This window comes from Leptopilina heterotoma, unplaced genomic scaffold (genome assembly GCF_015476425.1).
Source record: "Leptopilina heterotoma isolate Lh14 unplaced genomic scaffold, ASM1547642v1 Lhet_270, whole genome shotgun sequence".
Taxonomy (NCBI): domain Eukaryota; kingdom Metazoa; phylum Arthropoda; class Insecta; order Hymenoptera; family Figitidae; genus Leptopilina; species Leptopilina heterotoma.
The window spans coordinates 1,099,370-1,113,578 of record NW_025110979.1 but is presented as its reverse complement, the minus strand read 5'-3'; the positions used below and the strand labels follow the sequence as shown (position 1 = coordinate 1,113,578).

At 20.8% G+C, this 14,209-nt stretch overlaps 1 protein-coding gene across 1 annotated transcript in view; it reads left to right on the top strand.

Annotated features, from left to right (window-relative positions):
* Positions 1 to 14,209, top strand: part of LOC122503852 (acetylcholine receptor subunit alpha-like) — a 252,448-nt gene that overhangs the window by 193,509 nt on the left and 44,730 nt on the right. The window contains exons 4-6 of the mRNA XM_043614597.1: positions 2,494 to 2,614; positions 12,669 to 12,808; positions 13,053 to 13,097. Of these exons, the coding sequence (XP_043470532.1) occupies positions 2,563 to 2,614; positions 12,669 to 12,808; positions 13,053 to 13,097 (237 nt within the window). The 5' untranslated portion in view covers positions 2,494 to 2,562. The remainder of the gene's footprint in view (positions 1 to 2,493; positions 2,615 to 12,668; positions 12,809 to 13,052; positions 13,098 to 14,209) is intronic.

Below are 14,209 nucleotides of genomic sequence, written 5' to 3'. Positions count from 1 at the left end.
GCTTTGTAATTAGTAAATTTTATTAATAAATTAGTAGAAATTACTATGTAATAATTAAATTTACTCTTTGCTTTTAAATTAATAAATTTTACTAATAAATTAGTAGAAATTAGTGTTTATTAGTAATATTTTGTAATAAACTAGTAAGAATTACTATTTATTAGTAAAATTTAGTTACAAACTAAGAAGAATGACTATTTATTAGTAAAATGTAGTAATTAAATAGTAGAAATAACTATTAATTAGTAAAATTTACTAAACAATTAGTAGAAATTACTAATTACTAGTATAGTTCACTAATTCAAAAGCAAAAAGTCAGTTAATAATTTGTTTTTACATTTAAATTTGTGATTTAAATAATTTAATTTAAAAAATTAGTGAAAATTACTAATTATTAGTATAATTTACTAATTAAAAAGCAAAAAGTCAGTCAATAATTCTTTTTGCATTGTAATTAGTAAATTTTACAAATAAATTATTATGAATTACTGTTTATAAGTATAATTTACTAATTCAAAAGCAAAAAGTCAGTTAATAATTTGTTTTTACATTTAAATTTGTGATTTAAATAATTTAATTGAATAAATTAGTCAAAATTACTAATTATTAGTATAATTTACAAATTAAAAAGCAAAAAGTCAGTGAATAATTCTTTTTGCATTGTAATTAGTAAATTTTACAAATAAATTATTATGAATTACTGTTTATTAGTATAATTTACTAATTAAGTTAATAATTTTTTTACATTTAAATTTGTAATTTAAATAATTTAATTTAATAACTCAGTAAAAATTAGTATTTATTAGTATAATTTACGAATTAAAAAGCTAAAAATTAGCCAATAATACTTTTTACATTGTAATTAGTAAATTTTACTAATAAATTAGTAGAAGTTACTATTAAGTGGTATAATTTTCTAATTCAAAATCAAAAAGTAAGTCTAGTCTACTTTGCTTTTGAATTAGTAAATTTTACAAATTAATCAGTAGAAATTACTAATTCAAAAGCAAGAAGTAATTTTGGTAAATAAATAAATATATAATTAAATAAATAAAGTAGTAAAAAAAGATCGTTAATTCCTATTGTTTTTATTTAACAAAAAATTTCTTTTCAATTTTAGAGTCAAATTTGTTGATTTATATTTTTTTTCGTTGTTATTTTTTTTAATTATTATTTTTCTCCCTTCTTTTTTTTCTGCCAAATTCTCGGCACATACACAAATTTACATGAGAATAGACAGAAAAAAAACTAAACAGAAAATGAATGAATGAGTTAAAGCAAGGAGTTAAGGTCAAAGCAATACAATTTCTGTGGAAATATAATCTTTCTGACGGCAAAAAAAAAACCTATATAAGAAACAGAAGAGGAGATAGAACTGAAAAAAGTCACGAAGCGAAACTTCTCTTGAATAAATGGGTGCAGCTATGTTTTCATTTTTCTTTCTTTTTTTTATTTTTTAAATTTAAAACCCCTCGGATTCGTTCTTTTTTTTCTCTTTATACTATATGCCAGACTGGATAGTTAGTGCACACGCGTTTAAAGTACTTGGCGTGAAATATATGCTCTCTCTCTCTCTCTCTCTTGTCGCAATCTAAAGTAGAAATTATTATTAATAAATAATGACAAACATAATTTGTTTTAGAATAATTATACTCAGGGATAAATTATGTTCACGACTTTTAGTACGGGGGGTTGGAAAATTAATTTTTAATTTTTACGATTGCTGCAATGTTTAGCAATTACTAAATTATACTAGAAAATAGTATTTTCTACTGAGTTATTAGTAAAATTTTTAAATTGAGAAACAAAAAAATTAGTGACTGACTTTTTGCTTTTAAATTAAAAAAATTTCACTAATAAATTATTAGAAATTACTATTTATTAAAATTTACTAACACAAAAGTAAAAAGAATTAGTGAGTGAATTTTTGCCTTTAAATTAGTAAATTTTACTAGTAAATAATAATTTCTATTAATTTGTTAGTAAATTTTATTGATAAATAGTAATTATTATTGAACTTGTTAGTAGAATTTACAAATTTAAAGTTAAAAAGAATTGCTGACTTTTTGCTGTTGAATTAGTAAATTTTACTTACAAATTCGTTGAAATTACTATATTTATTTAAATTTACTAATTTAAAAGCAAAAAGTCAGTCACTAATTTAAATTAGTATACATTTTTACTAATTTCAATTATCAGAGCATCAAATAAAATATTTTTACTTGTAAAACAATAAAAAAAAATTTCCAAAAAAAAATGTATTTACAAATTTTTTCCGCCTTATATTTTTTTATACAAATGTAGAAAAATTATCGAAACTATCAAACATCGAAAAATTTGAGAATTTTTCATAAAAAATAATATTTAAAAAATAAAAAAATAGGTTTACACTTTTTCAACACCCGGTATATGAGACACATTAAAGCGATTTATCATTTATTTACCTGTTTTTCTTTGTGTTTGCTTTTATTTTTCTATCGTTCATTGTTACAGTGTGAAAACTGAAGGATCGAGAGAGGGCGAAAAGGAGGAGAAATGAGGCGGACGTGACGTCACAATGACATGATGAAGAGCCTGGTGGGGATCATGTGGATAGTGTTGGTGCTCATATCAGGTACAGAAGATCATCAAATTTACCCAAAAGCCATTTTTCCCCATTATAAAAAAAGTTTACTTTACTATATACTTTATCTTTCTCTCTCTCTCTCTATATATATAAAAATCTAATACCTTCAAGTGTATTCGATTCCGATAAGAAATGAAATTTACGATTTCCAGTAATAAAAGGGAATTATTTTTTTATTGACCGCAGATTCCTTTAACCGACATTTATCGACGTGAAGAAAAAAAATTTATTCTTCTAGATTTTCAAACTTTTAATGATTTTTCTCAATTGCAATCGTAAATTCGAAAGAGAAAAGAAATTTTAATTTAGATTTATCATTTATAATGTAAAAGTAAAAAAAATTTCTAATCAATTCTGCGGTCAATTCTTCATTTTTTACCCTAAACATTTTTCAGGGTTGCCACGCTTTTGCTCTTTTCAAATTTCCAGACTTTTCCAGATTTTCCAGGTTAAAAACAGAATTTTTCCATGTTTTTAAAACGAAAATTATTCAAAAACATCAATGACTTAATTTTTAAATAAATATTTAATCATTATTTTTTCATAGAAATTAAGATTTTCAAAAATTTGAAATTCAATAACATGTAACTAAAATTCCTCTTTAAGACAATTGTTTTAAAATAATTTTTGAAAAAGTTCTTTCTAAATTCTCAAATCCATTTGTTTACAATTTAATTTGACGAAATTTCGATTATTCCTAAATTCTTCAATTAAATCCATATTAGAAAATTCATTTTTAAAAAAATTGTATTACAAAATTTTACGAGAATTCCATTATTTAAATACAAAAGTAAATAATTTATTGAATGGTTCTTAAAATTGAATTCTCATAAATAATTTTATCAACAAATTTTTAAATAATTAAATTCTTTTGTCGAGTTTTACTAAAACTTGCATGAAAATAATTTTTTGTTCTAAGGAACTCAATTAAAATTGTATGAAAAATAATTGAAATTCTGCTATGAGTTTTATTATTAGTAAAAATAATTAAATACTTAAGAAGAATTTTATTACTCTTGAAAATAATTGAATTTCTGCAATAATTTGTAACTTCTTTAAAATTAAATTTTTTTCTAGTGTTTTTAAACTAAAATTCTTCTATAAATCCATTATTTTTAATAATTTTTAAAAAAGTTTTTTGTGAATTTTCAAATTCATTTGTTTACATTTCAATTTTACGAAATTTCAATTGTTCGGAAATTCTTCAATTAAATGTATATTAGAAAATAAAAACTTGAAATAATTTTTAAAAAATATGTAATTAAACTTTTTCAAAAGAATTAATTATACAGAATTGTTTGTTAAAAATATGGAAAATTAAGAATTCTAATGATTTTAATTTCAAACCTTTTCAAAATTCAATTATTTTTAAAAAAATTCACGCTAAACTGCTTTCAATATTCAATTATAATCTAAAATTTTAACTGAAATTCATTTTTAAAACAATATTTATTAAAAAATTCTACGAGAATTCAATTATTTAACTACAAAAATAAATATTTTATTAAATATTTGAATGTTTCGTAAAATTGAATTCTTTCTACAATTTAAAAAAAAATTTAAGAATAATTGAATTTTGACAAATTTTAATAAAATTTTTAAGAATAATTTCATTTTTCGTGAAATTTGATGAAAATTGTATAAAAAATAATTGAATTTCAGAGAAAAAATTTATTATTTATAAAGATTATGGAAATTTTGATGAGAATTTTTGTAAATTTTTTTACAAAATTTAATTTCTGTTTTCTGCGAAGAATAATATTACTTTTGAAAATAATTGAATTTTTGAGACGAATTTTATTAAAATTTCTTTTTAAATAATTGAATTCTTTTGTGAAATTTTATTGAAATAGTAAACATTGAAATTAATTGAATTTTGACAATATTTTGAAATTAATTAAATTTCTAGATACGAAGAATTTTATTAAAATTATTTTGAAAGAAATTGAATTGTTACAAAGAATTTCATTAAAAATTTTTGAAAATAATTGAATTCTATGAAGAAATTTAATTAAAAATGTGTTTTGAAAATAATACCTAAATTCTAATAAATAAAAATGTAGCAAAGATTTTAAAAATAATTGAATTTCTTTGATAAATTTTAATAAAATGTTTATGAATAATTACATTTTTCGAGGAATTCCATTAAAATTGTATTAAAAATAATTGAAAGTCTGCGATGTGTTTTATTATGTATTTATGAAAATAATTGAAACCCTGTAAAAAAAATATTATTTACGATAATAATTGATTAATAAATTTATGAAAATAATTTGTAAATAATTGAATTCCTGTGAAGAATTTTACTAGTTTTGAAAATAATTGAATTTCTGCAAACATTTGAAATTGACTCAAAATTCAATTTGTTTTAGTGTTTTTAATTAAAATTCTTCTATAAATCCATTATTTTTAATAATCAATTAAATAAATATTAAAATGTTTAACTAATTTTAGAAGAATTTTAGTTGTTAAAATTTTTCTAAAATCTAGGTTTTTTTGAAATTTCTAATTAAATTCATTTAAAATTGAAATTTTACAAAAACACAATAACTTTAGAAAAACAACAATCTTCCAGGATTTCTATCAAAATTCCCTGACTTTTTGCTAAAAGTTTTCACTTTTACAAATTTAATTTAAAAAAGAAAAATTACGAAAAGTACGGAATTGAAACTTTTCAGACAGTAGATGAATATATTTCTACACATATAGTATATCCCACGTGTCTTGTGAGTGGAGAATCATCTCGTGGGAGTATTTCCGGTTTCTCCAAGATCAGCCATCGATAGTAGTTTGCCTCTCAACAAGATAAACATCTCTGGGGTCCTTTTCGACTTTCTTACACTCACAAATTTTCACCCCTTCACTATCTTTACTTTCTACTTTCGAGAGTCACATTAGCTCCATTATCACTTCAATTAATTTACTATTTTTATACGTAGAATTCCTAATTACTCTACTGAGACTATAATTCATTGTTCTCCACCTTTAAAAATCTAATTCACATTTTATTTGTATTGCTTATTGTTTGTTAAAAAAACGAATATTTTTTTCTATTAAAATATTTTCAAAAATTCACAGAATAATATAAATTCAAAATTTATAGAAATTTTTCTAATTTACGAAAAATACTATATATATTCTAAAATTCAAAATTTTAATGAAAAGTAAAAAAAATGTCTATTTGTAACGTTCGAATCTTGAGGGCAAAAAAATTAACTACTAAATAAAATAGTTTAATACAAAAATTATGTAAAAGCACTTAATACAAAAAAGTGAAAATTTCGCTAACTATGACATTTTTTTTCATAAAAAAAATAATTGAATTCTCTCATCAAAAGAAAAAAGAATTTCATCCCTTTTGGACTTTTGAAACCAAACCGAAAATAACAGAAAAGACACACATTAGTAAAAATATTAAATTTCTCCTACTGAAATCTATCTCAAAAAAAAGAAAAAAATCCCCGGTATTGAAAGAAATTTTTCTCCATCATTTCTTCTACCTATTTCATTTTCAAACCATCCAAATGACCTGATTTCCATTTTTACGACACAAAAGAGTGGATACAAATTTTTATTCCCCGTCACCATAAAAAAGAAGTAGAAAAGAAGAAAAAGAAAAAGTTTTTGGGAAAATTAGCTAAAATAAAAGACGACATTGTTCATAAATTGAGAATTGGATTCAGACGAAACAGTAAATCTGCGAATTCACACACATACACTCTCACTCACTATAGTATCTTTTATAGAGTTCAACGTTACATCCGGTTTATTTGAAATCTTTCTTTATGTATATATATATTCAACGTGATATTCGCATGAGTAATAACTCACATTTTTATATACACATGCAGTTCAAAAAATATAGAAAACTACATTTACATATCGTTCCGATTTTTTTTTAAATTCCCCGCTTTTTGAATTCTTTTTCAACCAATATAAAATGGATGTTAAACTTTATTTCTTCAATTTTTATATTTACTTTATTAGAATTTTATTATTAATACAGTAAAAATTTTTATATTTATACTGAATTTGGATTTTATTAATGCTCTTGAATGTGGCGTCGACGTTTAGTGACGGAAATTAATTTTCGATAAATTTTACTAATAAACAGTAATTTCCACTAATTTATTAGTAAAATTTATTAATTCAAAAGCAAAGAGTAAATTTTATTATTAAATAGTAATTTCTACTAATTTACTGATTTAAAGCAAATAGTTAGTCAATAATTTTTTTTTGCTTTTGAATTTTTAAATTTTACGAATAAATTAGTAGAAATTACTGTTTATTAGTATAATTTACTAATTCAAAAGCAAAAGTACATTTTTTAAAACTTCTTGAAAATAATTAAATTACATCGAGAAATTTCATTAAAAAATTAAAAATAATTGAAATCTAACGAAGCATTTTATTAAATTTTTTTTTAAATAATTGAATTCTTGGGAAGAATTTTATCAAAATTTCTAAAAAAAATTAAATTTTTTCTGCGAATTTAAAAAAAAATTTAAGGATAAATGTAATTTTCCATCATTTCATTTAAAATTATGTAAAAAATAATTGGATTCTTGCAACGAATTTTATTAAAAAAATTTTTTTTTTAAATTGAATTCCTGTGAAGAATTTTATTTATTAAAAGTATTTGAATTACAGGGAAAAATATTATTATTTATAAAAATATAATTAATTTCTTGTGAAGAATGTTATTCACATTTTTTTTAAATAATTGAATTTCTCAGAATATTTTTTAATTGAACTGTTTCGAAGATTTTTATTTTTTACGAAAATAATTGAATTGTTTCGAAGATTTTTACAAACATTTTTGACAATAACATTATATTCCTAGGAAGAATGTTATATTTTACGCAAATAATTGTATTCTATGATCAATTTCATTAAAATTTTTCAAATTTTAAAGCATTTTATCAAAAATTTTAAAAATAATTGAATTCTCGAGAAAAATCAATGAGGTTTTAGAATTTTTGAATAAAATTCTAATATTCAATTATTTTTCAAAATCTTAACTGAAATTCTTTTCTAAACTAATTCTTATTACAACTCAATGAGAATTTAAATATTTAATTACAAACATTTTTGTGAAGTTTAATTAATTTCCAAATTTTTATAGTTAGAATTTTCGAAAAAAACAATATTATTTTAAAATAATTTTTTAAAGTGAGAAAATAAAATTCTTTGAAATATAAAATTTATTTAAAATGAAATTAGAAGAAAATTTCCTATTTTTTATTGTAATTTTTCAAATTTTAAAGTATTTTATCAAAATTTTTAAAAATAATTGAATTCTTGAGAAAAATTGGATTATTTATGAAAATAATTGATTTCTTGCGAAAAATGTTATTCAAATTTTTTTTTAAATAATTGAATTCCTATAAAAAAATGTAGGTATTATTTGTGAAAATAATTGAATTCTTAAAGAATAATTATATTGAAAATAATTGAATTGTATAGGAAAACTTTATTGAAATTGCAATTTTATTAACTAAATCTTGTAAAGAATGTTGTCAGTATTTTTTTAAATAATAGAAGTTTTAAAAGAATTTTATTCAAATTTTTCGAAATAATTGAATTTCTCAGAACTATTTTTTTCAATTCTCTGAATATATTGGAACCAACAATAAAAATAAAAATACTTTTATAAGTTGTTTAATTTAAAAATGGTTTGAATTTTAAATTTCTGAATGTCTTAATTCCTGTGGAAAATCCTGTTCCAAAAATAAGATTAAGAATAGGAATTGTGAAAATATTTTTCTTTTTTTTTCTAAAACAAAATAATATTTTTGTTTAAAAAATTGTGATTCATGAACAAAAATAATGCAAAATAAATAAATTTTCTATTTCTTAATCACAGTTGTTTAACAATTTTCTAATTTTGTTTTGAAGTAGAGAACAATAATCTGCATAATTTCAATTTGAAAAAAACATAATATTTAACAAAATTTTAGTCTTTTAATGAAAAGAGGTGAAAACAATTCTGATTATTTCTACTTGTCATTACAATTTTGAATTAATTGTAAAATAAAAAATTAAAAATAATTTTACTAATTTGTTAGTAAAAACTAATTTAAAAGCAAAAAGTCAGTCACTAATTGAAATTAGCAAACATTTTTACTAATTCAAATTTAGAGAGTATAGTAGTCATTTTTAAATTGAAGTGAAGTGAATATAAAATTTTAAATATTTTAAAAGTGAATACGCATTTTAAATTACTTATTTGTGCAGTAATATAATGAATATATTCACTATATTATAATTTTATTCTAAAGAAAAAAATAAAAAAATTTCTCGATTTAATAGAATTAAAATTGATTAAATTTTTCAAACAAAAAAAAAACACTAATAAAGATGCATTAGCCTTGGAACGAACTGATGTTAATGTGATAATATTTTTGGAATTCTCTTGTATAATTAAAGATTAATCAAATAAAGTTCAATACAGGTTAATTTACGAAAACCAATTTATCCCATTCATCAATTAAAGCAATTAGCATGACAGCACTTCGTGCAATGTGAATTGATACTGTATATGGAGAGAGAGAGAGAGTGACTATTCTGTTTAAATATTCGCCTTTGTGTGTAATCATTCGAAATGAGCCTGTATGAGTGCATATATATTGTATATATACATATATACTTTAATGGACTTCCCAGGTGCAAGAATTCCCATAGAACTCTTCTCTAGATGAAAACACACAAGTAGAATTCTCAGGAAACCGTCAGAAGTATTCTTTAATCTAAAAGCTTTTCTCCACTATCGACATTTTATACCCAACATTTTTCAAAGTCATTCAAAGAATCGATATTATTTTTCACATTTTTCTACTTTTCATAATTTTTTTTCTTTATTTATTTATTGATCTGAAAAGAATACTGAAGAAAAAGTTTAAAAACAAATTTTCGATATTACAACAATAGGAAAAGTAAACACACACACACACACACAAAAGAATTAAAGCTGTATTTTAAAAACATTTTTATCATTTTTTAAATTCAATCAAAAAGTATCTGAATGATTAATAACACTCCACGGAAGCCGGGGCTTTATATACATTGAAAAGTTAAAAATTGTACGTAGAAAATAAAAAAAAATCCTACAGCTTTATTATATAAAATTATTTAATTTTGCAAAGTTGTTTTTCCGAGTGCAATAATAAAATTATTTTCTTTCAGTTAACGAATAATATATGAAATTTAATTGATTTAAAAAATTTACTGAGTTGCCACAAAAATTTAATTTTGTTTGTTCTCTTATTTTTTATCCTGATTTCTTGAAAAAATTTTAACTTTTTCCCTGAAACTTGTAGAATATTCTGTTTCACTCTAAAAATGACTAGATACTCAAAAAAATGTTCGATCTCAATTTTTCTTAATTAATTAATAATCATAAATTATCATAAATTAATTAGTAAATTTTTAAACTGAAAATAATTGAATTCTTGAGAAGAATTTTAATACAATTTTGGAAAATAATTAAATTTCTGCGATGAATTATATTAAAATTTATGAAAATAATTGAATTCTATCGGAGAATTTTATCAACATTTTTGAAAATAATTAAATTCTATGGGCGAATTTTCTTAAAATTAAAAAAAAATTTTATCTTGTCGAGAAATTTTATTAAAATTTTATTGAAAAAATTGAATTTACAAGAAGAATTTTGTTATTTTAAAAAATAATTGAATTCCTGCAAAATTTTTGATAAAAATTAAATTTCTGCGTTGAATTATATTAAAATTCTTGAAAATAATTCAATTCTTTAAAGGAATTTTGTTAAAACTGAAATTGATTTAAATCTTTATAAAGATTTTTATTAATGTTTTTTAAAAGTCATTGAATTTGATTAAAATTTTTGAAAATAATTTAAACTTGTCGAGAAATTTTATTAAAATTGTATTAAAATAAAAAAATTTAAAAAATAATTGAATTCTTGCTGAGAATTTTAATAAAATTTAAAAAAATAATTCAATTCTAGCAAAAAATGTTGTTAATTATTAAAATAATTGAATTCTTTACAAGAATTTTAATAAAATTAAAAAAAAAATAATTTAATTTCAGCAAGAAATTGTGTTATTTATTAAAATAATTGAATTCTTGACAAGAATTTTAATAAAACTTTTTTAAAAAAATTGAATTCTTGCCAAGAATTTTAATAAAATAAAAAAAAATAATTCAAATCCATCAAGAAATTTTGTTATTTATTAAAATTATTGAATTCTTGACAAGAATTTTAATAAAATTTAAAAAAATAATTTAATTCCAACAAAAAATTTGCTTATCTAATAAAATAATTGAAATCTTGAAAAGAATTTTAATAAAATTTTTGACAATAATTAAATTGTTTACAATAATTTTATCAACATTTTTGAAAATAATTAAATTCTATTCGAAGATGTTTATAAAATTTTTTAAAATAATAATTGTATCTTGTTGAGAAATTTTATTAAAATTTTATTAAAAAAATTGAATTCACAAGAAGAATTTTCTTATTTTAAAAAATATATGAATTCCTGCAAATGCAAACGAAGTTTATTAAATTTTTTTTTAAATAATTGAACCCCTCACTACTATTTTAATATTTATGAAAATAATTAAATTATTGAGAAAAATTCTATAAAAAATTTGTAAATAATTGAGTTCCTGTGAAAATTCTATTATTTATGAAAATAATAAATGTTTGCGTTGAATTTTATCTAAATTGTTTTAAAAATAATGAAATACTTTTGCAAAATTTTATTAAAATAGTAGATATTGAAAATAATTGAATTGTGGAAAATTTTTATAGAATAATGGAAATTTTGCCGAGAATTGCATTAAAATTTTTGAAAATAATTGAATTTCGGAGACGAATTTTATTATTTATAAAAATAATGAAATTTTGCCGACAATTAAAAAAAAAATTTTTGAACATAATTGAATTTCTGCGAAGAATTTTATTAATTTTTGAAAATAATTTAATTCTTGCAATGAACAAAGTTATTTAATGAAACTCATTAAATTTTGCAATGGATTTTATAAAAATTTCTGAAAATAATTGAATTTTGGCGAAGAATTTTATTATTTACAAAGATATTTAAAATTTTGACGAGAATTTTATAAAAATTCCTAAAAATAATTGAATTTCGGCGAATAATTTTATTAATTTTGAAAATAATTGAATTCTTGTGATGAAGACTATTATATTTGGGAAAATAATTGAATTTTGCAATGATTTTTATTAAAATTCCTGAAAATAATTGAATTTTGCCGAAGAATTTTGCTATTCATTTATAAATAAAGATAATTGAAATGTTGACAATTTTTTTTTAGATTTTCTGAAAATAATTGAATTTCTGCAAAGAATTTTATTAATTTTGAAAATAATTGAATTATTGCAATTATTCGAAAATCTAAGTTCTTTAAAATATCTAATAAAATTAATTCAAAATTGAAATTTAATGAAATTTCAAATTAGAAGCTTTTGAAGTTGATCTATTTATGAAAATTGTAAAACCCAAATCTTATAAAAATTTAATTAGTTTTGAAATATTTAAGTAAAATTATTGATTTTAATAGTTTAATTAAATTATTTTATTTATTTTTTTAATATTATTATTTATTAAATAATTTTATGATATCTCTTCAAGAATTAAGTTATTTAAAAAGAAATTATTGTCAGAAATAGAAAAAATTGAAGGTTTTGTTTTAGAATTCGTGGCAATTTCATAGTTTTTATAAGGCAAACAAAAAAAACATCAAAATTCAGTATTTTCTTACGAATTCTAAAAATTTAATTTTTTCCAGTACCTTTAATAAAAATCCCTCACTTTTCTCTGAATTTCCTGACCTGTGTCAACTCTGTTTAAAAAAAAAAACACAATATTCTATTCTTTAAAAGAAGAAACCTAAAAAGAATTTCTCTTTTTTGACACATCTTTAAATTTTTTTTCTCCTTTTCATTTTATATCATTGCGCAATAAAAAAATCAAAAATGTCAAGATAAGCTTTAATAAAAAAGAATCTTTCATTTCTTTCCCCTTTTTTATTTCAGGATGCTCAGGGAATCCAGATGCGAAACGATTGTACGACGACCTGCTCTCGAATTACAACAAACTTGTGCGACCCGTCGTGAACGTGACAGATGCTCTGACAGTAAAGATCAAGCTCAAGTTGTCCCAGCTCATCGACGTGGTAAGTTGTTATCTTCCGAGATGGATCGTTTCCCAATTACTTAAGAAAAAAGAAACTATACCAACTTACTTTCCATTTACAATTTCTCACAAACTATAAAGAATCATTTTTCTCTTCCTCATTTTCTTTTTACTTTCCAAAAAAAAAAATTATTTTCCAAATAATATTCTACAAATATTTTACAAAAAAAAGAAAAAATTATTTTCTCTACAAAAAATTTATAAAAAAAAATTTTCTGTTACAGAATTTAAAGAATCAGATCATGACAACGAATTTGTGGGTTGAACAGGTAAATATTATTTATAAAACTAGAGAATTCTTGTATTTTGTAGTTGTACGGGAACGTTTAGCAATTTTTGAAGGGAGAAAAAATATATTGCAAAATTTATAGTTTTTATAGCTAGTTGTGACCTTCAATTTTCTTTTTTACAACTTGGTTTTTTATAGTACTAAAGATCCGTGTTATTTTATGATTCGACTATAAGCACTGGATCGTAAAAAGTGAAACGTGAAGCATCAATGGTTAGTCATCAAAATAAAAGTATATATTAATCACGAGGGATGAACGTGAAATGTAAGATAATAAAACTATACTTGAAAAAATATAAAGGTATAAACTTAAATTCACTCTATTTCTTAAAAGTCATAAATCACTAAATTTCTTTCTCAATTTTTTTCATTTCAAAGAAAAGGAATCAAAAATCGAGAAAATAGGGGAGAAAATTTAAATCTAGATACAATTTTTCAAAGATACAATACAGTAGTAAATGTGAGTGATTCTGCTGATAGTGATATTTTGAATGTCTTGATTGATTCTAAAAAAATCTATTCTCCAATAACATTATTGAAAATAACTAAAAATTTTGTGAAGTGCTCCGAAGAAATCATTATTTATTTTTTATTTTCATTTTATTTATTAATTCCAAAATATTTTTATATTTTAGTAAAAAAAAATGTTTAACAATTGTGCTCTAAAGTACATAAATGTTAAAAACAAAAATATTTTTAACACTTTTTCCAAGGATATGAAATTGAGACAAAAAACGAACCAAAACGTTGCTTCGCAACATTTTTTGATTCGTTTTTTGTCGCAATTTCATATCCTTAGAAATATTATAAACTCAAAACGCTTACAATCAAATTATAATAAATTTACAAAAATATTTATAATTTAAATTCTTTCGATTTAAATTCTTGTACTAATGATAATATTTTTACAAAAACATTAACCATTCTTGCCTGACCAAAGCAGAATTTTACTATTTGCTACCAATAATCAATCATTTGAATAATTTTCTGTGCACCGAAAAAAAAAATATTTTCAATTTTAGACGATTCCTCTTCTTTTGCAGCATTTTTTCCTCTTACATATGGGCACTAAATTTTTCCTTTCTAATTGAG